This window comes from Apostichopus japonicus, chromosome 5 (assembly GCF_037975245.1).
Source record: "Apostichopus japonicus isolate 1M-3 chromosome 5, ASM3797524v1, whole genome shotgun sequence".
NCBI lineage: Eukaryota > Metazoa > Echinodermata > Holothuroidea > Aspidochirotida > Stichopodidae > Apostichopus > Apostichopus japonicus.
The window spans coordinates 19085504-19112550 of NC_092565.1; the positions used below are offsets into that span (position 1 = coordinate 19085504).

At 37.8% G+C, this 27047-nt stretch overlaps 1 protein-coding gene across 9 annotated transcripts in view; it reads left to right on the forward strand.

The window, feature by feature from the left end:
• Positions 1-27047, forward strand: part of LOC139967938 (probable JmjC domain-containing histone demethylation protein 2C) — a 128051-nt gene that overhangs the window by 83271 nt on the left and 17733 nt on the right. For 7 of the 9 annotated variants that reach the window (XM_071972163.1, XM_071972168.1, XM_071972172.1 and 4 more), the window contains 6 exons: positions 5241-5322; positions 12327-12436; positions 12876-13035; positions 19413-21361; positions 22736-23131; positions 26770-26901. In XM_071972163.1, the coding sequence (XP_071828264.1) occupies positions 5241-5322; positions 12327-12436; positions 12876-13035; positions 19413-21361; positions 22736-23131; positions 26770-26901 (2829 nt within the window). The remainder of the gene's footprint in view (positions 1-5240; positions 5323-12326; positions 12437-12875; positions 13036-19412; positions 21362-22735; positions 23132-26769; positions 26902-27047) is intronic. The other 2 variants (XM_071972165.1, XM_071972164.1) reach the window with 2 other exon arrangements.

Below are 27047 nucleotides of genomic sequence, written 5' to 3' on the forward strand. Positions count from 1 at the left end.
GGATGCAAACAGACAACCTGCTTTTCGATAGAACCAAAATTAGAAGGGTTTTTTAATAGATAGGAGGGTGGGGCGGGGGGCAGGGTCTTGGGAAGAGGGTGTGTAGGCAGGTATGTATGGTAGCAAAACATCCTCTTGTGTGTCTTTGTTATTGCTGAAATTGACTTACAGTATCTTAAAGTGGATGGGTGGTGGGGTTTTGTCCATGTTCTCTGTATGACTTATACTAGATGACTTTTGCTTTGGCTAAGTTGTTAAAATATTTCACAGTGTATAAACAAAGTCGTGTAGCACTCTAATTCATTGATAACCATTATTAAAGGGATGGTTGGAGGTAGCAGAGCTGATTTTATTAATACATCTATTTGTCTATATTTCATATAGGAAGGCTGTTCTTTCTGGATATTGAAACATTTTGGAATAAGCACTTAATACTGGGAAATCCTTACCAGTGAATGAAATGGTTGATACCTACAAGGGAGTGCTACAAATAAAAGATGAATATCTCAGATCTGTTCTGGTGGTCACTTAATTCTTGGACAAATTTAACTTACTTGCTCTACATCAGTCAGATAATTATTTGAAATTATTTAAATCACAAAGCCAACTGTCTTTCTGGTTTCAAATTAAGTTTGCCTTAAAGTGATTCCAGGAACATGGATTACATTACATACAAACAATAAAGAGATGGGGGGACTCACATAAATACATACATACATACTTACTTTCATAAGTCTACATACATGTAATACATTTAGTTTTCTTTGACTGCTTGTGACTTTGTGTTGTAAAGTTCACATTACAGGTCACAGGAAGAATGTCACAAGCCTTAAAAACAGAGATAAGAGGACAGGAGCCACCTGTTGAATTAATTCAAAGATATGAATTTAAAAACATCAGTAGACATTCTTATCTTTGTTCCTTACCAAATGCAAAAGTAATCCATACAATTCATGGTTGTGGTGTGTGTAAGTGACATCTACATGATTGTTCAAAAAGAACAACTGTCCTCTAGTTGAATTTCATTGTCTATTAGCTTCACCTGAAGTAAAGAGTACAAGAGCTCTATTTTTGGACATGGTCAAAGGTCACTTGAACTCAAATAAAGATTGCAGTCAGTACACATAACAAGTACACCTTGAATTAACTTGTTACACTTTTAGTAGAATCACCTTTATAGCAAGTGCAAGAAGCCTTTTATTCTTTTTTTTTGTGTGGAGGTCAAAGGTCATTTTAAGTCAATAGAGGTTAATTGGAAACCCTTCTCAATGTAACAGCAAAAGTAATCCTTAACCTGGATGCACTTCACATGTGGTATAAAGATCCACCTTTGTAAAGTTAACAGCATCAAAATTTTCTGTAAGGACAGAAGGTATTTTGAGGTCAAGTGAAGTGTTAAGTCTTAAGAAATTTTAATTCAGAAAGGAAAAGCTTGAATGCACTTAATACTTGATATTGGATCTCCAAATAGTACATCCACCTTTTAGTGAGTGCAGGCATAGAATAGTAGGCCAAGCTTTCTGACAGTTTTATTGAACTAACAATGCACAGATCACAGTGGTCCTATCACTGACACTATATCAAAATGTGTTTCACCATGTGACTAAGTGAGTTAGTTATTCTAGTTGGTTCTAAGAATGATATGTTTGCAACACTTTCATGTTAAATGACATGGCAAGAAAAAAAAATCAGTACTTGAAATGGAGCTTGCATAGTTACAGTAATGATTTGTTTGGAGTATTGATGAATAGTACACAAAGTAACCCCCCCCCCCTCCATCCCCTCAGCACCATAAAGCCTGTAAGAGGACTTAATTGAGACAACAAGTGGCTCTGTTAGGAAGTTTAGACGGGTTGTGTATGATATTAAAAACGGTCATTCATGGTATGAACGAAAAACCGCAGAGCCTCTTTTCTTATTTTAAACGCTTTTACCGAAAAGGTTAAATCATATCCCTCTTGTGCCAAGTTTCACACAGCTACGAATATGAACAGGATATTAGCTGATTAAATTGCTTTTGAAACACAAAACTAGAGATTGTAAACAGTATAATAACCACTTCTGAACTTAATCAAGGAAGACCAATTTCCTTCAGTGGAAAGGCATCAACCTCAAAAAGGTTCGGAACAGGAAATGTCTGGGGGATGCGCAACCTATTTAATGCTTTCTTTCTTGTCCGAGTGCCAGGCTTCACGTAAATTTGACGCAATGTGAAAGGACTACTCCGCTAATATTCATCCTGGTGTTTTAAACGCTTTAACGAGCAACCAGTCAAATTTCTATAGATCTAGTTTCAGTTTTAACTGTTTTTTTTTTATAGACCATAGGTTTATATTTGTAGCACAATTGACCACCTCCTGGTTAGGTCTATAAGTCACTTATAAATGTGGAGATATATACATATTTATTTATGTAGTCTAGTCTACATCAGTTGGTAAAGACCATGCTTGCCAGCTTCAAAAAGAAATATTTCTTCAGTTTTTGGTGGTGTTTTCTGACACAAATATTCCACCACAACCACCAACACCACAACCACCAGTACCACAACCATCATCATCATTGGTCTATGTGATAAGAAATTATAACTGTGATGAATAACTGTCCCAAAACAGACAAGAAATATCTCATTCCATTTGAAAGATATCACAGACTCAAATGTTCCTTCACACACACACACACACACACACGGCTGAAGACTTAATCAAGTCAAAAATATGTCATCGTCGAGCTTACAATTGCTTCATTGTTTTTATGTTTTTCTTTCATAATGAATTGCAATAGGTGGTGATGGAGTTTGCAAATTATGCTGAATTAAAAAATAATAAAAGCCATTAAAAATTCATGGCTCAGTGATAGCATTGGTTTCAGTGTCAGTACTGGACTTGAAAATGAGAAAATTGAGAACAAAGGGAAAGATCCTAGCGACACTATGACTTAATCTAGGGATAATCTTCTGAACAAAGGGAAAGATCCTAGTGACACTATGACTTAATCTAGGGATAATCTTCTGAACAAAGGGAAAGATCCTAGTGACACTATGACTTAATCTAGGGATATTCTTCTGAACAAAGAGAAAGATCCTCGTGACACTATGACTTAATCTAGGGATAATCTTCTGAACAAAGGGAAAGATCCTAGTGACACTATGACTTAATCTAGGGATAATCTTCCGAACAGAGCAAGGTTCTTTTTATGTCCTATTGGAGGGGGGGGGGTGTGGGAAATTCTCATCACAAAAGAAATTGAAAGCTAAAGGTGATGATTGGGTTTGTGTGTCAGTTGATTCTCTGGAGAAAAAAAATATTTCAGGGTGGGGGGGGAGGGAGGGGATTGCTATTGTTCAGGGTATATCACTCATGATAATAAAAATAACTGTTACTTTTGTATGATATTAATAATATTTACTCTACATCCTGTCTGTGGTTTTGTTGTCTTATTTCCTGGAAGTCGACGCAGCATTTTTTGTCCATTTCACTTTCAGTAACATTGTTTGATGTGTCCCTAGCTTTATTTGTTGAAATTAGTAGCCTACACAGAGAGCTATTTGGTTGTTAATCAATATCAGTCATGTAATGGTAACAACCAATTGAAGATTTCAGAGAAAAGGTTTGAAAGGTACAGTAAATGCATTGTTTTGTACTAGTTTCAGTAGCTTGTTACGTATGTCTTTTTTCTTCATTACACATAGTATCGACGGGTGGGCGTAGATTAAACATTTGTTTAAAAATCAATATTTGGATATAAAATCAACAACCTTTATGGATGCAATTTTCGATGGTAGGTATCGTGTCCCTAATGTTTGTGGTAACCCCTAAAGTGTTCATAGAATAGAGGAGGGTTAAATGGTTGTGGTGGTGATGCGGGCAGGGGGGGGGGGGTTTAGGACAATGAGTAGAACTACTTTAAACACTATATCCACTCTTCCCACATACCAACATGCATTGAGCAACATGGTTTAGCTGCAAACAAAAATACAAAATCTTTCAGTCAAAGCTTTATTGATAAATCCTATATGCATGTTCAGTACCTGAACATGCATATAGGATATATATATATATATATATATATATATACATATATATATTATGTATGAGGCCACTTATTCTTAGTTCAAACTAACTAACCCAATGTAGACTTGTTGGTTGTCTTGACAACCTGTAGAACGTGTGGAAGTCATTGGTGTGATAAGCCCTTCAATTACTTTCCTTTTCATCTGCTGAGGCATTTCACACCTCCCCAGACACTTCCTCTTCACTTGAACAGTTCACCAGTGTTGACCCTTTTCAGCAGCAAATAGGTTAAAAAAAAAATATAAAAAAAACTGGTCATTGACTGTTGGAGGGTTTACTGGTAATGTTGAGAGTTGAATTTTCTTCCCACCGTCATTTGGGGGAGGGGGGGGGGGTTGGAGGTTTAGAGGAATTGTTTGTGTGTGCCTTACATTGGTTGTTCTTACCCTCTTATTTGTGTGAGTTTGATAAGAGCGAAAGCAATGAAATAAATCAAGGCATACACTGCCAATGATCTGAAGGTATTTCAAAAGTTATATAGGACCTCTCTGAGTCTTACAGTGGTTAGTGGTGTTATACAGGTTAACCTAACTTATTGTGATATATACTTCTACAGGTGTAATAGTGCTCATAAAGTCAACAGAGAACACAGTACGCAGTTTGTATGTGTTATTGTGTCATGGAAGTATTGTATTGCTGTGGGGAATACATGCACAAACACATATCCCTTTTCAGTGTGTTATTCAGGCATGAGACCTTTGTCTCTTTGCCTGGCAGCTAGAAATACTAAACCTCTGAATGACCTCAGTAGCAATATTGTGAGTATGTATTATTACTATTTAGAAAGGTCAGTAACAACTTTGGAAGGTCAAGTTGTCAGAGCTCTGCGTTATAGTGCAAAGTCAATAACAAATCTGAGTGCCAAGCTTTCTAGGAAAACTGGATAGAATTATGAAGATATGGTTGAACAGTGAAGAGCTATAACACGTTTGAATTTTAAACACAAGTATGAAACACAGGCTAAGCAAGTGACTTGATTCCCCATGGTACATATATATTTTATTGCCAAACCGTTGATGGTAGGTGCCTTAATAATAAATTGAATATTATTTTGAAGGAAATTTGCGTTTTTGGAGGGTTTTCGTTATCATTATTTGTCGTTGGAATTTTGATTTCTGCAATTCTGTGAATTTTATGTATTTATTTTTTCTCCCTTTAATTTGATGATAGGATCTGGTTGTGATGGATGATACCGTTCTGGAGAGCCACACTGAAAATCCTGCCCATGTACATATGATGTTCTTAGATGATGGTAAGGTGGACACATTTCATATCTAGTTTCATATTTTACCTTTATTAATTTTAAAATCATCCCCATGCAACTGTACATGCAATAGTACATGCAATAGTACATGTAACTGTGTCCAGTACTTTGTAACTGAATCACACTTTCCGGGTCTCTGCCTTGTGTGATGCCCTTGTCTTTCATCTACTTGTCATTCATCTGCTTCTCTTTCATCTACTTCTCTTCATCTACCTCGTCCTCATTGTCCACTGCCTTCTTGTAATCCCTCTCTCCCCTCTTTGTCCATCTGTTCCCCATTTTCTTTCTCTGCCTTGGCTTATCTCCTTTTTGTCCTCGTCCATCTTTTCCTCTCTCTTTTCCTCTCTCTTTTTCTAATTCTTCTTCTTCCTCCTCCACTGTCTTGATCTCCTCCTCTCCTCCTCACCTCCTCCTCACCACCACCCACCTCCATCCCCATTTGATTCAAAACTGCCTTTATGCAGATATTAAAGTCCGTAGAAATGTAAAAAAGCTGACTGGAAGGACTGACAGGCAGTCGGACTTCATTCTTTAATGTTACAGCTTTTCAATATACTGTTGCATACGTGTACATCTACGCACTCTGAAATGTCCAGCTGAAAGTCTTTTACCGGACTTTGTTTATTCAAAGTAAAAATTACACTGTATCATTGGTAAATGGTGTTATAGGTGAGAAAGTTAATGGTGAGAGAGTTAATGGTGTTATATGTGAGAGAGAGAGTTAAAAGTAAGCAAGCAGTTGCTTATATACCCAATTGCCAATAGTATTTGAAGGCTTTCTAAATTCTCTACACCATTTAAGACTGGGATGTGCGATAGGTTGATGGAACTGATATACTGTAAAGATTTTCAATCTTTTTCTTTGTACTATTTAGTTTCAAAGGCTACAAACCTCCCTGTGTTCCTGACCCTTTTGTGTTTTGTCCCTACATGACCTTTGATATCATTTTCATCTTGCATTTCTGAATTGTTTATATTTATTTTGAGAAGCCTCTTCAGTTGTCAAGGGGAAGATATGATGATATTTGTTCTTTAGTATTAGGATTAATACACACTGGTGACAACCTTTCACCCAAACCTCTCAAAGCAAACTTTTGACATTGATCCTGGGAATTTATTTGCTTTGGCTGTCAGGACAAACAATTTTTTTTATTTTTATGATACTTGTTCAAGCATTAGTCATGGAGAAGTTGGATCATGATATGCGCTTAAATACTATTAAAAGTGATCGGTGTAGTATATGATGATTCTCTGAATGTTGACAGATGCTGGGTGTTTGAGCCAGAAATAGTAATCAGCATATATGCTTGTGTTTACACGAACAATGGAAGAGATAAGTCATGCCACCCTTTAAAAAAAAAAAAACCAGCAAAAAGTGCCAAAGTTCATTGAAGTTTGGATATTTCTTTTATTCACTCTGTGTACATGTCGTCGTGATAACTATTTTAAAAGCTTCTGCTGGTTGTATAGTAGTACAGAGACCATACAGATGTTCCATTAGGCATTTAGATTTCCCTCAGACCTTTGGTTTCATACAACCCAGTGCAAAGTGAGTTTCAGTTTTATTAACTGGTATGATTTCAATCTCTTTCTTTGCGTGTTGCATTCGTTTTGGCAGTAAGGGAATACAATCATTCGTGTGACATTTGTGCCTTGGTCACATTTGAGAACAAAGGGGAGGGGGGGGTTGGGGGATCTAACCCCATATGGGCAATCAAGATCGTAGTGTGGACACTCGCTCGCGTTCTCGGGATCAGACCCAGCAATTGTTATCTTCCCCTTCAGGGGAGGATCCTGACACACCCCTCAGGGGTGATCAGGATTGTACCATTGACGCTTGGGGGGATCAAGAACCCTATATTTCCAATTATTTGACTATGTCCATAGTGCTTCAACTTGGGCGGGGGAAGGGGGTGTGGGTAGGGCTTGAACTGGAGGTATTTAAGTACTTGTGTTCGAAAACATTTCGTGTAGTGCTATGACAACATGGTGTGTTATTTTACAAGCAGTTGATCTGCACACAGTATGGCATTTCCACTGTGTGGTTTGACAATGCATCTAGAAAAAAAAAAAAAAAAAAATGCTATGAACTATAAACATTCGATGTGACCTCAACGTGACCTTTTCGTGATTGCATAATGCTCTGCCGTAAGTCCTCGATTCACCCTACGTTCTCAAATGTGGACGCGTCCGGGTGTCAGCTTTACTCTGCAGTCTTGATCTGTTATAGTCCAAGAAGAAAGACAAAAAGCTAGTAATTGGTGTTTCCATCTAGCCGTTTAAGGTTGTCAAGATTATTCACCTTTAAAAGGATATGTTAATTCTCTGGAAATGCTCCTTTAAGGCTTTCAATTATGATGTTATCTTTGGTTTAGGCCTAAATATTACTGCTAATTAATCCATTGTTTTGTATACTCTAGTAATAACCCTGAGCTGAAACCCTGTCCTTTAACTTCATATTAAAAAGAGAAGCCCTTGGAAGACACTACAACACCATTTGCCTTGACCAATTTATAATGTACTGTAAGCATGTCATATGATGCCATACAAGTCTCCAGTCTCTACACCGAGTTTTGTGTTTCACCTGAGGTTTGCCTTTTTAATGCAGTGTTTTGAGTTTGATACGAAATTTTTCCGATCATATAATAGTAATTATTAAAAATAAGGTTTCCAGTAACCAATTAAAGGTATCCACTCTAGATACTTTGAACGTTATTGAGTGAGTAATTAATGAATCCAATTCAATCATTAAAATTTTATCAGCCGAACAATTTTAATAGTCGTATAAAAATGCATGTAAAAGCACATTTAAATTTTTTTTTTTTTTTACTTTCACTTTTGCTTCTCAAAACTGGACTAAAACAGACCAATTAATGAGTTACTCTGTGATGGGTGTTTATTACTATGGACTAGATTTGTTTGCAATAAATATATATATATGTATCAATTTCAACTCATAAAGCTGCTTTAATTGAACCTTACTTGGTTAAAGGGGTCTTTATAATTCTAAAGTAATCAAAAGTGAAAGGACATTTCAGCCTCTGAAGAAGATCCTGCTTGGATCGAAATGTCATGCCCACTGACTTGTACAGGTAATCAAATGTGAGCAGAGAAATATAAACTCCACTGATAGCAGGGTTGTTAAGTGGGATCATACAACATATCAGAATTAATTTTATGCCTGGAGTCATCCCTTAAAAGATGATATATTAAGGCCCCTCCTTGAGAATGCATAATCTATTCCTTTTAGTCCCTTCAGCTTCAAGCCAGGGAAGGATAGAATTAGGCGCAAACCTCAGCTAAGGTTGAACTCAAAACAATAAATCTGCCAACTTCATTCATTTTACTAGGATATTTACATTACATTTTAGAACAAAAGCAGATCTACACTACAATTTGGGTAAAACGTAATGTAATATACACCTTACCTTTGGTGGGACATTTAATATATTTCTGTTTTTTAATTTTTTTTTGTAAAAATTTTATATCGGATTCTGTACAGTTAGAAACCTGCTTTATGTGAAGCCAAATTGATACCAAAGTAGATCTCTCAGTCAAACTGTCATACATGATAAGTTACATGTGTCAAAGTTACCTATCTCGGTCAAGAGGACTTTAAGAGTTTAGAGCCAATTGAAAACACAGATTTCATGAAAAAGTGCTTGACTAGAAAGTATCAGTCCCCCCCCCCCCCCCCATAACATCTCAAATTCTGATTTTCCTAAGTTTTCAATTAAATTCTAGTCTACAAGCAGCCAATGTCGATTTTGTATAAACCAAAAATTTGTCACAACGCTTGTGTGCATCTTTGAAGGTATTTTCTCTAGTACAGGCAATATAGGAAGCCGAAGACCAGGGAGCTGCTACTCTAACGACAAAGCAGGTGTTTGATTGCACTTTACTGAAAGTGCATCACTATAAATATAGCTGGAGGTGGTCTGCTGTTTCTCTTGTCATACCTGCATCTGACTAGAATTAACTCCTTCATTCCTCTCGCTGCCGTTACTGTGTAAATGGCTGTGGCAGCAAATCAAATATCAAAATATCAAAAATCAAAAAATCCCCAAGGGGGCGGGGGGATGCCTTTGTGATCAGCTTCTTCAAATAGAGAGCTACGGTAGGAAGGAACGTTTCCATTGAAGGGCAGAAATGTATCAAATGTCATTGGATGTTTGAGGGTTGAATTCGGCCTGCATTCGTCTCTGCCCGTGTGGGTCGAAATCCTTCGCTGCTGCCGGGAGGAGGGGGGGGGGACCCGACGGTGTAGTATTTCTTGTAGATATATCTGGCAGAGCTAGCTAGCAGACACAAACACTTACAGTGCCACTAAACTTGACTAATTTCTACAAATATGAAATGTGGTCGATGACTGTAAATTGAGACACCCAGAAGTATGGTTCTTATTTTTTTGTACTTCTTGCTGGGAATTGTTTTCTAGTTTTCTACAAGCTTAAATGGGTGTTCCCTATTGCTTTCAGGTAGTAAGTGTTCATAAAATGATATGCACTGGGATTCCATAATTTTTTATATTTGTTTTAAATGGGCAATGCTGTCTTCATACATATGCCAAGGTAATAATTTCCACTTCCAGTTATATATATATGCTGCCAGTGTATTTGAGATTGTTGATAAGTAACATGCACTCTGTAGTAATTGTGCTGGTCTTGTTATTGAGGCTTATTCACAAAAACTCTTTAATTTGCCATCTTATCTTCTTTTCTTTTCTGGAGGGGGGTGAGGGGGGGGGGGCAGGGAGGGTGACAGGAGTTCTAAGTAGAGGTGTAGAACTGTGACATTAGCCAAAGCTGTACCTGTTCTCAATTCTCATTAAAGTTTGACGACTATCCTCTTGTAAGCTACCAAACTCTGGAATCTGGAATCTTGGTTCTAAATTTTATATCTCTCTCTGACTTGTTAATGGTACAAACATTCCTGAGGATATCAATTGTTGTTCGAATAAGATAATTGTAATAATGCAATGTGACTTGCAGACTTAATTATTCTATTAAATTGCAATGGGGGGGGGGTGGCCGGGGGGGAGTTAAAGTGAGCCAAATCGTTCCAAAATACAGGTACAGTTTGCTTTGTTACATGCACACTATGGGACTGGCCAAGATCTTCTGTATAGAACTGCTGTGAATATATGAAATCAGCAGCAGCAAATAGTGTTCTGACATTAATTATCTTTTATGAATATGTCTTCAAGTACGAATAGTCAGTTGTCAGAAGGCTAAGAGCTCACATTTTTTTCTGCTCATCATCAGGATATTAAATGTTTCCTTTCTGTTTGTCAGTTATCTCTCAGACAGTTAATTTTTTCATATTAATATTTACGGTGATGGTCCATTTGCCATATCGTATTTATTTATAAAGGATAACATGCAGTGCACGAGTAATGCACAGTTCAGACAGGTAGACTTTTAGTGTTACTGCCATTTGTCCTTCACAGTTGTCAAGGTGACGATATATATGTATATGTATGTACATATATGAAATACAGTTGGCAGCTGAATGAGTTCCAAAGGTTGAAAATTCCTGTGTGCAGGTTGAACATTATATCATCTTCAAAATCTCTCTGTCATGTCAGCTCTTTGATGACTTAGCCAATTTTTCAGGGTTTGTGTTTTCAAACTTAATTTAGTGCTTATCTCTCAGCATTGAGAGACAAAACTGGTGGCATGATTCGTTTGGCATCGATGACGTTTCCGATTTCATGTTTAGTGACTCCTGCCTGCTTGCATTGTTTCGGTATCTGTCAGATTAGTTTCTGGCCAGGGAGTTCATATTGAAACAAAAGTACAATTTATAGAATCTCAGGTGATGTTGTTATCTATTTTAATCTAGTTATGTATTCTCTGAAAAAAAAAACAGATACAGTGTACTTTGGCTTCACCATGGGGACACAGTTTGTTTAGTACTAAAGAAATACAAGAAATTCCTCGTGTGGGAATTCTCAGAAGAGTTGCTCCTGCAGCAAATATGGCATTACAGTAAAACTGGACAGATTCATACCACAATGATCAGATGAGAGCAGAAAGGGTAGTGACAGATTCATTTTTCAAAATAATATACAATATCCATTTTTTTATCAAAAAAAAGTATCCCATATTTGTTTGATGATGACAGATCGCGATGTAATAATAATAGCAGAAACTAGAATCTTTTCTTATTAATCTTTATAATCTTTCATTTGTCAAATGATTTTTTGTCATCTGAATGGAATTTAAAATATTCTGTTGCCTTTATGAATCTAAAAAAAAAGGATGAAATTGGATGAAATGAGGGACTTACTTTCTCAATTACGATGTAGTACTGATTTTACACAATTCTCTCTCTCTCTCTTTGGGTTTATAAATGATTGCATAAAATTAAAAACTTGACATAGAAATATTTTTTTTGCCTAGCATTCTTCCTTTTAACTATTCACCGCAAAAATTACTACCATTTATTGACAAATTGGTAGCCATCCCTCTCTCCAAACCCCCCCTCTCCTCCCCACCCTGCTACAAATGTTTTGTGATATGTCAAGCAATATCGGTATTTTAATAATAAACTTAGTTAATATATTTGCCTAAGTAGCTTTGTAACTTTTTTAAGAATATGTCACCTTCCCACATTTATGCAAGGTGTTCTTTTCTTCATTCCTCCCGTACCTGTCTCCCCCTGTACACATGCACTCTGATCATCCCTAGTGTATAAACTGCTAACATTCTTCTTGCACAGTGCCCTCCCAATGACCCTCTATAAGGTCACTCCCCCCCCCCCCCTCTTCCTGCCTTCTGAATCTACCATTCGGAAGTTGTATTTGTGAGTTGTATTTGTATCCACCTGAATTACACTTATCTCACCTAGTAGTACTTTCTCCATACTATCTAATGGATGTGATATTTGTTGTAAATTTTGTCTGCACTGATGGGTTTTTTTTCTTTCTCTTCTAAGTCATATAACTACAAGTATAAATGAGGTTTATTTCTCTTTTCTTTGCATTCCAGTGGTGAATTCTCTTTTGAAAGGAGAGAATGTGGGCATCACCTCTAGGAGAAGAGCAGCAGCAGCTGCTGCAGCTGTGACTGGAAATAATAATTCTCAGGCAACCTCTGTGGTAAGTTTAAAAAAAGAGGCAAAAAACCCATAAATTACAACAAAGTAACCAAACAATATGAAGTATTCCTTCAAAAACAGGAAAGTGGGATTGATGGAACTAAGACAACCATCTATCTACCGAGATATTTTCACAATATTAATTATGCAAACGACCTTCCGAGGTCATTTCTTATTCATCGGTTTTGGTGGCCATAGATTTTCATTAAGTATGTTCAAAATGTGTCTGTTTATTCTAATCCTGCCTTGAAACAAAAACTTTGACAGTGAACTGTGAAGCTTTTCAACTTTTATTATTATTATTATGGGATTTTTGTATCAAATAGTTAAAAAGAAAGAAATGTTAAGAAAGAGAAAAGCAAAGGGGGGGGGGGGGGAATGTTGTTTTTGTCGTTTTGATTTTTGAATTTTTTTTTTTTCCATTTCTGGTTTTGATACAGACTAACTTTTCAAGGTCGATAAATTCTAGCCACTCACCTGCTACGTCGTCCCTGAACTACCAATCCCCACAGGCACCAAAGAAAAAACGAACCAAGGGCGTGAACGATAGCGCACCACAAGAACTGGAGAAAGAAACCAAAGAGAAAGCCATCAGACAAGGTGAGATATGAAAAAGCATGTTGAAAACATCTCATTATAAATAATTATTCAGTGAACAAAAATTCCAGTGACATGTATATGATTGCAGGTTTTATCTTTCGAGTAGAAAAGGAAATCTGGTGTCAGTTTTAATTGTTCATCTGATCTGAGCCTTATTGTATCATCTTTACCTCTCTCTCTCTGTCTCTCGTGCTGAGTTCAATCTCTCATGGTATACCTGATTCAATATTAAAATTAAAGTTAGACAAAAATTAATTTTTGATGTGCTGGAGATCGTTAAAAACCCACTTTAATTGGTCCAGATTCTAGCTCTGTATCCCATTTAAATTGTTGACAAAATGAGCCGTGTAAATAGTTGAGATTCTTCAGGTGATGTGACTGACAGTGTAATACACAGACCATTACAGGGGAATAGTGTTCATCCAGTATAGCATCGCAGAATGGCCAAATTGCTATGCAAAACGGCCAAATTGCTATGCAAAACGGCCAAGTTGCTATGCAAAACGGCCAAATTGCTATGCAAAACGGCCAAATTGCTATGCAAAACGGCCAAATTGCTATGCAAAACGGCCAAATTGCTATGCAAAACGGCCAAATTGCTATGCAAAACGGCCAAATTGCTATGCAAAATGGCAAAATTGCCATGCAAAATGGCCAAATTACCATGCAAAATGGCCAAATTACCATGCAGAATGGCCAAATAGCTATGCAAAACGGCCAAATTGCTATGCAAAATGGCCAAATTACCATGCAAAATGGCCAAATTACCATGCAAAATGGCCAAATAGCTATGCAAAATGGCCTAGTTGCTATGCAAAATGGCCAAATAACTATGCAAAATGGCCAAATTACTTGCAAAATAGCCAAGTTGCTATGCAAAATGGTCAAATTGCTATGCAAACGGCCAAGTTGCTATGCAAAATGGCCAAATAGCTATGCAAAATGGCCTAGTTGCTATGCAAAATGGCCAAATAACTATGCAAAATGGCCAAATTACTTGCAAAATAGCCAAGTTGCTATGCAAAATGGTCAAATTGCTATGCAAACGGCCAAGTTGCTATGCAAAATGGCCAAATTGCTATGCAAAATGGCCAAATTGCTATGCAAAATGGCCAAATTGCTATATATGTGTGAAAATGTGTAGCATTTCATTTACACAGGAACCACAATATTTTCTAAGAGACATCCAAAGTAATACTCAAACTTTGATCAAGTAAAGGATTCCCTGCATCAGATAAGTTCCTCAGATGACAACACTATAACTCAATGTTTAAGACAGCAGTAGTATAGTTTGATGGTCTCAAATGACATGTTTATTACTTGTTACAGCTTTGCTGTGAACAAACAGTGTTGAATGTCATACCAGGATGCTCTGACATTGTTTATGTGAAGTTAACAGAACATGTTTTGGTTGAGGTATTAAAATCTAAAAACAAAACAAAGAAGCCAAACCAAAGAATGGATTAACATTGAACAATAAGGCCTGCACTGAGGAACTGTTGTCATAAAAGGATGAGGAACAGGAGCATTCCAGCTTGCTTTAAAGGTTAATATATCGAAACACTGGATTAACTATCAGAGATATTACTGGCACTGATTCAACCATTTTGTTCTTGACTATGGCAAGTATATCAAGATTATAATTCTGCCAAGCGTCATCCTTCAGTAATGGAATCTAATCGTGAATTTGACCTGAGGAATATCCGTGTTTGATCTCATCTGAGTGGATATTATTAAAGTCCGTAAAAATTGGTGATTTCCTTTTCCTATGAATTTATTGTTAATCTTTTGTCTGAATTTTAATAATTATTAATCTAATCTGACTTGAAAATCTCCTGTGAAGATCTCTGTTTACCTAATCTGAGCTAATTTAGTGGTAATTGTTAGTCTAATCTCTTGGTTGATTGTTAAACTTTTTCTGATCTAACTGTAGATTTTTTTTTTCTCATCAAAATTTCTCTGAAATCTCATATTACTGGTAATCTGATCGAATTAGTAATTGTTAATCTGTTCCAGCAGTGAATCTTATGTTAGGATCTCTCTGTACCTGGTATAAGCTGATCAAGTTGTAACTGTTCATCTAATATGACAATAAATTGGGTCAGAATTTAAAGTTTTCTTAATCTCATGTGACTGTTAATCCTGTTATCTAATCTTAGTACTGTTCATCATCTCATCTGATTGTTAATCTGCATAAATTATAATCCTTTGTCTTTTTTCTGGCAAGAACTTGTTCTTGTGTTTATGGAGCTTCTGTAAATCACAATTGACTAAATATTTATAGCCATGTTTTCAAAGTGATTAGAGGTGCTGTTTAAAATAAAATAAAAAATGATATATTTATTTTAATTTTTGCTGCCAAATGCAAAAAATTATACCCTTAGATCTAAGAGCATTTGTTATTGAAAGCCAGAATTCTACGAAAGCAGCAACAAATAGGCAGGGTGACATAAAGATGTAAACAAAACTTGCCTTTGTAGTTTGTAGTACCATTTGGCCCGCATCAATAAATGGCGGTAAACAATACCGCAAAATGTCAGTTTATGAACTGGTGAATCCAAGTGATGGCCATGAAGTACCGTCTCTTTAATTTAATTTCCCAAACAGCAGTGTCACCTGATCTTTAACACAAACAAGTGAAACACAATGGACATTTAGGTAGATTTTTCATCAGGGTAGAGCAGCCACTGTTGATGTAGGTTGAGAGATGTGGTTTGCATCTTTAACAGCCTTTTTTTGTATGAGGAAGCACGTCAGCTATGAGCATCAACTGTAGCCAATAATACTGTTCACCTTCATGGTAAAATGTCATAGTATCCTTGATGTACAGTAATTACTAAATAGTTGTTTCTATTGTTGGTTTTTCGGTGGACTAATACCACCACCTAACAAATGATATATCTGGTGAATCATTGTATCACCACACTTTCCGGTGGAGTGTGGTTTGATTTGCAGAAACCAAAAACCTGTGTTATATGATCAATATTTGTTGAGGTTTACGACCTCTGAACCTAGTAGTGTACATAACCTTATAAAAACAAACTTCTTTCTTTGTTGTTGATATGTTTGTTGGAAGTTTTACACTACCATATTACAGCCAAGAGTGTGCGGTTAAATTGAACGTGGGTATTATAACATCCAAATATACTAGAAAGTCAGAAGTAGAGTTGCTACACAAATACTAAACATGTGTATTGTGTAGTTACATTTAGTATTTAAACAACCTTTATTCTCTGATAAAAACAGTGTATTTATCTTGCAAATATGCTTTTACATTTCTGATGACGGCTTTCCAATCTATCAGTGATGCTTCATAGCTCAAGGAAAGTTGCTACTATATGTGACCTCCTAAAATGTGGATAGAAATATCATTCCCCCTCCCTTTTCCCCCTCCCCTCCCCTCCTGCTATAACTACCAAAGTATGTATGTGCTCTGTCTGTAACCTTGAAGATTGTCTGTCTGTCTGCCCAGTGATTGACCTTGACACGAAAATGAAACTGTCGCTCACAGGTGTGGTACACCTACAGTTGGATGAGTTCATCGCCTGCTTTTGTGTTGTTCAAGAAAAGTAGAAGTACTTTAGAACATTGTCAAACAATAACGTGTTCTCACTTGGTTTCATTTCTTATCACTTTCAATTGGGGTGATATATGCAATATGTTTACTTTGGCAATGCAGTTTTTGCATTAAGAAAATAAAAGTGAATGTGTACTCTGTGTATTGCCACAGGTTTCAATAAGGTAACTTTGATTGTAATATAAACTTGAAAGAATTTTTAGCTACCTATCTACTTCACTCAGGATTTTGCAAAAAGTATGGTATGGTTAATACTCCAGTAATAAGTGAAAGAAAAAAAGCTTCAAGTTCACTTGAAACTATGTTAGTTCATGTCAATATGTTTTAGAGTCTGCTAGATCTATCCTAAAAGTTTCTTTGTAAAATGCCAGTCAGGTGTTGGTCCATCAGATGTCGGTGGAAGTAGGTGCCAATCAGGTGTTGGTGTCAGATCTAGCAGCGACAAGCATGATTTTCCGATCAGTGGTAATCTTGGTCTTAGGTGCCGTCCAAAAGTAACATTTTTGTGTTAGTCACACGACTGCCACAATTTTACGAAACGCACGTTGTATTGATCCAGATATGACCGCAACTGTCAGACTGCTGATACGCACCCCTTACTGGTTGCTCTTGAATAGCTAAAATAGCACATACAGTAAGGTTTCTGGTCTTTACAACCCTGGATAAATTAATCGCCCAGGCGTTTGGGTACCTCTATACTAATCATATGTTAAGTACAAACCAAAAGTAGGTACCATCAAATTTTATGATTGTATATGAAATTTGAACTGTTCACAACAAAAGAGCAGTAATGGGATCTTGGGATAGAGGAAACATCAGGTCATTGGAAAAAAGTAATTCCTGAAACACTCTTGTAAAACTAGATTGTGCAGTGACTGTTTATAATCCTCCTTTTGAAGTGAAATTTCCCAAACCAAAAACTGGGCATTGAAATGCAGCCTGCACTGATAGTATACCAATTTTGAATCGACAGTAACATATCGCATTGTACATTTCCTGAAGTTAAATTGCTTATCAAGGTAAACACACAAACAAACTTAGCAAGTTTGTGAAATTTTATTTTAATTTTTGCCCACCATGATCAGAATGAATCATGAACACATTGAAAGATAATTACCAATGCCCCGCTTTGTTAAGTCAAAGCAAGCTAGTATGGTACGTAATGTTGTTGTGATTATCTGGTATTTATCAGCAGACAGCCTGTGCTAACTTCTTAGGTACTGGGCATGGAAGCTATTGGATAATCCATCACTCTCTTCTCCATATCTCCCTTCCCCCCCCCCTCCTCAACCCACTTTCCCCTCTCCTAAACTGCCTCTTTCTTCTCTGCCTTCTGTTGGTTTATGTTTTAATATTTCCCACAATATTTGGCTTACATCACAGTCAAATAGTATTGATTTTGTGTGCTTTCATATCTGTTGACATCGATAACTGCAGCTTACAACAGTTACTTGGGGAAAACCCCTTGGACTTGCCAAGATAATACGTTTCAATTATACCTGTAATAAATTTTCTCAGTCAAGGTTTTTTCTTTTTTTTTACTTCTCCCCGCTACGATGTAAATTGTCAGAACGTGTTAAATTTCAAAGATAATGGAAGATTAAGTTTATAATGTGCAAAAGTGCTTGATGGAAATTGCACACTGAAGCAGGAACGAGGGTCTCAAAAGTCACGCAGTAAGGAATGCATGCATTAGCATTACGTTGTTAAACTGGGACATATTATGTACTTCAATTATAGAAGAAGAAGAAGAAAAAAAACCTTATGACAGAAAGCACAGAGGAGGCATAACTGTAATGTCAATGATTATTGATGCATCAAATGATTTAAGCAATGTGACCTATTTCATACTTTTGTAACGACAACAAAATATTCTCTGAAATAAATAACGACATCAATGTTGTCATTTTATGATGAATGCTGCACGCATACAGTAAAACTGCCCGTCATTGAAAGTGTTACAAATATTGAGTTGTAAAACCATTAATGTGGCATTTGAACAGTACGTCAAGTATAATACATAAAAACATAGTTAAATACAGAGTATGCATAGAACATTATACATAATATAATACATAACATAGTATGTATAGTATATGAAATACATAGTACATAATGCATAGTATAGATAATACATAGTACATAATGCATAGTGTACTGTAGATAATACATAAAATAATACATAGTGTAATACATAACATAGTATAATACATAGTATATAATACATAGTGTAATGCATAACATAGTATAATACATAATACAATACATAGTGTAATACATAACAAATGTCTAGACAGTTTGTATCAGGTTGCTATTTTAAAATATCATATTTGTTATCTTCTACTTACTGCTAGGTTGTCATCTATATAATGCTACAATATTTTGCATGCTATATAGTACAGACACTACAGAGTGACTTCAGTATTTTCTCCTGCTCTCCCAGATATGCTATAAAGATCAAACAAATCACCTATGATGAATCTCTGAGAGGAGCTCATTTTTTGTCAGTGTAAGAGAAAAGATGGGGGAGGGAGTTAAATGTCTCTTCCACATCTGGGCATATTTTTCCCGGTTAAAAATATTCCACTGAAGTGCTACGAGAATCTGTTAGCGATTTTTAAATAATTTTATGGCAATATCTATGACCCTCCTTTTTTCATTAATTCATTAAAAAAAAATGTAATATGTTTAGAAACATTTTATGCCCAAAACCCCTTTTATGTATTTTTTTTCTTATTAATTCTAAATTACTCTAATCTAATATTTTCCCCCAATTATCTCTTTATTTTTGCAAACGCAGAAAAGTCACTCAAAGAAAAGGAGAAGACGATCAGCAACAAGACTAAGAAAGAGAGGAAAAGGAAACCAGAGGAAATTATTAACGAAGAACTAAAAACTTTATCAGAAACTGTCAAAAAGACTAAATCAAGTAGTGGTAGTGCCAAAGATCCACTGAGGCAGGACACCTCAGAGCCTGCTGCATCAGGAGGTACGAGATCACCTGCAGAGGAGAGACTACAAAGTCAATCTAGTGAAGAGACAGGAACGAGCACTCATCAAGAGGGATCGGAAGCACCTCGTGTTCTCCCTCCTGGACACAAGCACGAGCCGGTCATTACGCATAAACCTTCCGTCAGTCCGGCGGCATTGCCACCCGGTGGTGGTGGCGGCATCGATCCCTCAAGTGGTTCGGAGTCTCTGAAACAGAGCATGTCAAACTATAGAACTGACTCAGAGGCAAAGGACGAAAGAGAGAGCGTTGATAGTGCAGCGGCCGTGAAAAACGGTCCAAGTGCTGCCTCGTCGACCAAAGAGAGCAATGTAAGAAAGTCCCCCCCTCCTCCCATCACTGCCCCATCTTCATTAGGTAAGGTGTCAGGAACCTCTGATGACAAGTCGCAGCCCTTAAGTAGTAGTAGTAGTAGTAGTAATAAGGACACCAGTTTCTTGTTTAAGTTGAGCCAGGCGATTAGTGCCAGTCCAGGGAAGAGGGCGGTCAAAAGTGAAAGAGACACACCGTTCACTCATGCAATCGCTGGAATCATTGCAAGAGAGCTCAGTAAAGATTATGAAAACTTGGAAAAGGATCAAGCCAAACAGGAAGGTGCAGAACAACCTGTAGGAAAGGAGCAACCGATCACAGGTTCAACAACGTCAGTGCCAACCACTTCTGCTTCAGTCAGTAGTTCTCCAAATCTGTTCAGTTCAATGCAAACTATGATCTCTGCACAGGTATCTGCACAGGAGGCTGTGATACCGGCTGTCCCTAGTGAAGCCATGGTGAAAAACTGTCTCATGCAGACCATGAGTGCGGGACCCAAGCAGCCGCCAGTCAGTAGTCCTAAGGAGGTGCGACCATCCTCTGCTACACCTCCTTCTCAACGTGTCCATTCATCTGCCGCAAGGTCTGATCCCGAAAAGGCTGCTGCATCACCCCGGAGGAAAGTCGAGAAGGGGCCCAGTGTTTCCTCGGTGCCTCACGTAGCACCCAAAATGAGCGAGAAGCCCAGAAACGTGGAGATTGAACGCAAGGATAGAGAGGCCGCTGTCAATCATGAACGGAAAGAAAAAATCAAAAAGGAAATGCACGAATTCAGAGAGGGCAGAGAGGGCAGCAGACAGGAAGCAATTCATCGTTCAAAAGAGAGCGCGGGTGGCTTTGGGGGTGGCCAGAAAGAGCCAGTGAGGGTTTTCCGAGACCCAAACCTGAGAGACAATAACGTCACGCACGTACATTCAATACAACATCACTTATATCACCAGATGGGGAAACAAGACCATCACAAAGCTACCCCTGTACCGTCATCTCACACCCCTCTATCAACATTACGAACAGCTGCCACACCAGGTGGACCCATATCAGGTTCGCCCAGTGCCTTTGCCCCATCCAACCTTCATTCTAATGCCTTGCAACCCCCCCATGCAATCCTCCCACCACACATTCAGTTGTACCCGCATCACCTCCAGGGGTTCTCATACAGCCCCCTCCACGCAGTGGACCAACACGGCTTCCACCAACAGCAACAGCACCTGGCAGAGCTTATGGCTCTGAGGCATCAGTTGGGGCTGTCCGGTTTAGTACCAGGGCAACCGGCTGCCCTGATGCAAGCCGGAGCAGCGCATGGTCTCACCCAAGCTCAACTTCAGGCAATACTGCAAAGCCAACATGCTGGAGCTATAGCAATGCCTCCAGGTATCTTAATTCCACACACTCAGGAAGATTTGGAGATTGCGCATCTCCAAGCTCAGGTAAGTCCTTCTCCCTCCCTTACTTGGATCGTTAATTAACATCGTTAATGTAAACAATTAAATGAAAGATGGTATTCCCACCAATGAGACATGAATAAAAACAAGTGCTGCTCTTACTTTTGTTGTTGTTGAGCCGTCATATCTTTCTAATTTAAATTCGTTTAAAACTTTTGTCTTTCCTCCGCTAAACCAATAAACTTCAAGGATTGTTTCTTTCGATATTAAACAGGTTAAAAAAAAACCTTAAACGGGGAATGAAAATTTCATCCGAAAAATTAGAATCCCTAGCTGTTCACAAATCTGATCTTGTACATAGTACTTGTAACAATGATTTAGTGAGCTATTTAAGTTTCCAAAACTACTGTTTATGAAATAATGGGATGTCACATTTTTACAAGGTTTCCATTGCAAGTAATCACATCCTTCCTATTCCGTCCAAGAAAGTCGTAGGATCAAAAGTTAGAAATTTGGCGGCAGTTGCAATAACTTACATTTTAAGTTAAAAATATTATTTCTTATCAACCGACTGTCTGAGTCTATGCTGAATGATATATACATGCATGCATCTATGATATATTTGCCATTGCATTCTGTGTCTTTCCGAACTGTAAAACATTCGTTCATGGTTCCTGGGGGATCGATTAATTTTTCATGTCAAATAACAGTTTTATGTTAGATGACGCATCAGACGAGGAATTCAAGAAAAACAGTCGATTCCGAGCACCGTGACCATCTCATGTGCAGCGTGTCCCATAAAATTCTTTTATTTCGTCGACCTAATGATATTACAAAACAGACAGAGCTCTCTACCTACAGTCATGACGTACCACTCTTGCTCGTTAATGTCGCCAATGTAATTGCTATCGAAAGCAACTAAACCGGAAGGAATGCCAAAATTTTGCTCAGAAGTCAATTTAATATCATCTTCCTCTACTTGTACACACAGTCCTACAATGACTGTGGTTGAGTTGAAGATTCGCTCTGTGACATTCACTGAGTGCCATGGAACGAAAACAAAAAGAAGAACGATTTGACTTGTTACTTCATTTCAAAGCAGATGTTCAGATAGTTTGATAATGTCGCACAATTTTAACCGGGTCACTTCAATTGGTGTTATATCATTTAACGATAGGCCATTTCAATTTTGTTTCAAGAATGTACAAATTAGTTGCCTGGTCGGTCGGTCATGTTGCTAAGGAGTTTGAATTCAAGACAGTTTTTTGTCATATGCCAGCCTCATACTGATATTCATTTTTCTAGTTGATATTTTTGGTTGATATGTGGGATACAGAGTTCCATTTCCATTTGTGATCTTTTGCAATTGTTCTTTTTTTATCCCTCTTTGACTTCCTTTGAAAACGAATTGACAATTAGCAGAGAGAACAGCAAAAGCTTCATGCCGAAAAGGTGGCTCAGATGGAGACCAAGGCTATCCTACATGCTGACAAACACCTCTTCTCATCTTCACCGCATCCCCCACAACACGCCCGTCTCACTCCTCAGACCACCTCCTCGGCAGGGTCCACCCATCATCCTCTGGGACACGATGGTATCAGCTATCGCGGTGGCGGCGATATCCGCAACCACCACCAGGACGTACCAATGGTCGATGTCCACGCCGCCATCGAGAGGCATTTTCAAGAGTCTTTGGGGAAACCGCATGTGGCGTTCTCGATATCACCTTACAGCTCAGCATCAGGAAGCATCACCATGGGTACCCCTTTGGCCAAGACGGATCACAGGAGCGTCTCCTCGGAGAAAGAGCTCCAGGTAAAGATAAGACTTCCCTTTAGGGTGGTACAGGCAGGATCACCATTTCTGGGGTTAATGCCACACAAAAAACAGTCAGCAGTGCCCACTGAAAAAAATTGAAACGAAACTGTGTTTAGTTTGATTTGCACTCGATGGTCTGAATGCGAGAAGCCATCTCTGATAATAGATTAGAAAGTAATCTCTATTGGGTTCATGAGTGTGGTCTATTTTTATCAATACAGTGATACTTGACAATAAACAGAATTTTAGCTCAAAAAAGTAAGGAGAAAATATACCAGCAAAAAATATCTAAAAACAGTGAGTGTGACTATGTCATGAACACAGAGTGATAGGCAACAAGGGGAAAAAGGAAAAGCATTGGCCTTTTTTTGACAGAGTAAATCAGCCTTGGAGAAGTGATTTGATATTCATCCATTCTGATTTTGATTATTCAAATTGGCTTACCATCAGGTTGGTAGTAACAACTAAAGTTGCTTGTAAGCTGGTCATAAAATGAAAAATAAAAAATAGTTGTATAATGAATATGGCTGAAAAGATGTGTGTAAATTGGAGAGGTGGCATGTTGGATCCTGTATTTATCAGGACACTTTTTCATGTTCATGTTGTTGATTATTAACTCATCCTGGTCAACGGTTTTTTACATGTTGAAGTTATTTACCAGGAGAAATGGCTAAATGTTTTTCACTTTTTGTTTTAACGTATGTTGTTTTAAACCATCATAATATTGTTGATCTCCACCTGTGATGTAAACAAAAGGTGTGTATCAATCATGTTTAATGATCTATCTGGAATTTATGGCCATGTAAAAAGGATGTTAATCTTTTGTTTTAAGGAGCGCTCACTGTCACAATCTCTATCTCTCTTTCGGTCCGATCTTGAACTCCCTCTAAAGGTCTAGAGACCATTTTTGGTCCTGTTTGTGAAAATAATTTTCCCTATTGCAGAATTTGCTATGCTGCTCCAAACCTTGAAACGTTTTAGCAATTATGCACACCCTAATAAAACATGGTGCTGCTTACTATGTGCCTGAGCTGGTGTGTCTATATACTTTGTGACATTCTGACCTTTCCGTTGGCATATCTTCTGTCTGTAAGAATGGAAGGGAAGGTAGAGGACCCCAAAGGAACCTTCCATTCTGTAGTAGGGGAAGTATTTTGTTTTGCAGCTTCTGGGTGTCAACAAGCAATGTTAAATGGCACCTAAAGATGTTTAAAATGAAGGCAAAGCTAAACACTTAGTCTTTAACCTACCCAAATTTCCTAGCAGTGGTATTTAGTCTAAGTCTATAGGACTAACTGATGCCATTAGTTTGGATGAGAAGGACAATTTTTGTATGAGTGTGCTGCTTAAAAGAGCAATTTGAACTGTTTCAACTTGAGTGAGTCTGCCTGTCTGGTGGAAATTTGAAATTGTTTGAAATGCAAACAGCTGCTTTAATTTGAAGGATAATCCAAAGGAAAATTTAAGTTTTGGCCGATGAAAAATGGAAGAAAGATATTGTTGGCATCCTGGTGAAATTTATATTCAATTTGTATCGTTTTGAGATGACAATATTTGAAAGTTGACATGTTTTGTAGTTTTGTGCCCAAAGTAACTTGAAGCAATCAGGTTTGATGTCATAGATGCACACTGACAAAATTGTTTTGTATTTCTTTCAAAGGCACATCCAAAATATTCTTCTTTGAAAATTGGAATGCATGAACAACATATGAATACACTACAGTCATGTGGGTATAACCTTTCATGCCCTAAAGCTTTGGTATTCAAAGTGAGGGTTGCAACCAGTGTTAGCACTAGGATTTTTCAAAAAAGGGGAATTTCCCTCAGTTAATTTATTTTTGAGGTTTTTTTTTTTTGGAGGTGGGGGAGGGGGAGGGAGAGAGATTTTAAGACGTTAGTATTAGTTAGATGTACATACATATGCCTGTATTAAAATTTAGTGCACATTGCTGTACACATGGTCAACCGTTGCAACAAATACACACTGTGCATTGCCACACTAACAAAGCCAGTGTTTGTTTGGGCAAGGTATGACCAATCACATTACTCCTTAAAATAATCAACAGTACTTTATAATATCTGGCTTGTTATTGGCAAGTTACAACTACAGTACTGGTGCAAGTTGTAGGAAGTACCAGGAATTGTTGGGGGAAATTCCCCCAACAGAAAATATTTTTGCAGGACACTCTAGGTAAATTGTGGGAATCCCAAAATCAAATGTCCTAATGCAAACATTGGTTGCAAACTTTAGCAGTTCTTCTTTCATTAGTCAAAAATAAATTTTCCACTGGACCTCTCGACCCTACAAAAACATTGGCTGGCCTCCACATATTGAAACCTCCTCCTTTGAAAGATAATGAAGATACTACTGAATCTATGCAGAATCCAAACCTTTTTGTGTAATTCCAGTTATGTAATAACACGTTTGCCAAACTTTTTCACAAAATCAGACAGCGCTAAAAATAAACCATACTTCTCAGTATTTGACTGCCTATACAACAGCAGATGAAGCAGAAATGCACAAATCATCTCATTTAGTAAGTAGCTCAAAATAACTTCAGTAATATGTGGAACTGTCAAGGGGGGCGGAACCGGGGGGGGCACAGGGGGCACGTGCCCCCCCACTTTTCCTCAGGTTAAAAATGTGCCCTTTTTCTACATAAAAATTGAGGTGTCTCAAGTTAGGAAGAGGCCAGGGAACCAGAATGAACACTCGGGAAGGGCCGTTTCCGGCCATCTGAGGGGTTTGTAAAACCAAAAATTTTCTTGTACGCTCCGCGCCAACCGATGGTGGCGCTCCGCTCAGATAGTCGTGCATACAACTTTGCAAATCCTGGCTACGCCCCTGACTTTTAATGAATTTCTGTGGGTGAAACTCAAAGCTATTTCGAATGGAATTTTTTTTAAAGATATTAACAAGAAATAAAACTCTAATTCGGAAGATTCCTACATTGGCAACTAGCATGATTTCACCTCAGTTTGTCTCAAAAGAAAACTTGTTTCCTTGTTTCCCAATTTGCACATTGGATATTGCAGTGCTAGTATGCATATTTTCCTTGAAGGGGGGGGGGGGGGGGGGAGTGGCGTTGATGGAGTGATGTGTATACGCAAATAAGATAATACAATAAGAGTTACAAAGGGTACTAAATATAAGGCTACATCAGTCCAATCGAATTTCTGCAAAGTGCCCTTTGATGTCGGTGCCCCCCCAGATTAAAAGTGCTTCCGCCGCCCTTGGGAACTGTTCTGTTTGGTCATCCATGACCAGATTGAGTGGGGGTATGGCAAGGTCAAACGAGGCCTCAACAGTGTTAAGTGAATATACCATTGCGTGAAGGTTTTACTATCGGGCTGGTTATGTCCTGTGGCATCTGAAAATGGCAGAAATTTTGGAATACACATAATTGGATGCAAAAATGTTCATGATAGAGAATGTGTCTGAAATCTAGCCAAGCTAAATGACGTAAATTTGTAATATGAAATATTGGGAATCAGTCAAACAGTATTGACAAATTTGGTCAAAAATCAACTCGGAAAATTTGTTTTAAAGAAAAAAAGCTGAAAAAGTAGGAGGGTAATTGTTTTTGTTTGACAAGGGGTTGTTGCAAATGATGGAATATTTCAAACCCATCCAGCAGAAAGAACAACTTGAACAAGACCGTCTCCGTAGGGAACGAGAGGAGAAAGAACTGGAATGGCAGAGACTTCAGCGAGAAAAGGAGTACAAACAGAATCAAATTCAAAAGGAGATGGAGAGAAAAATCATGGTAAGTGTTCTCCTCAGAAGTGTGTCTTCAAATTGGTCTGTCTGTCTATCGGTCTGTCGCATGTAATGTTGGTTTGGAAAAATCCAATTTAGTCCTCCTTGAACATGCCACAAGACGCCTTTGTTTTTAGACATTACTTCCCTGAT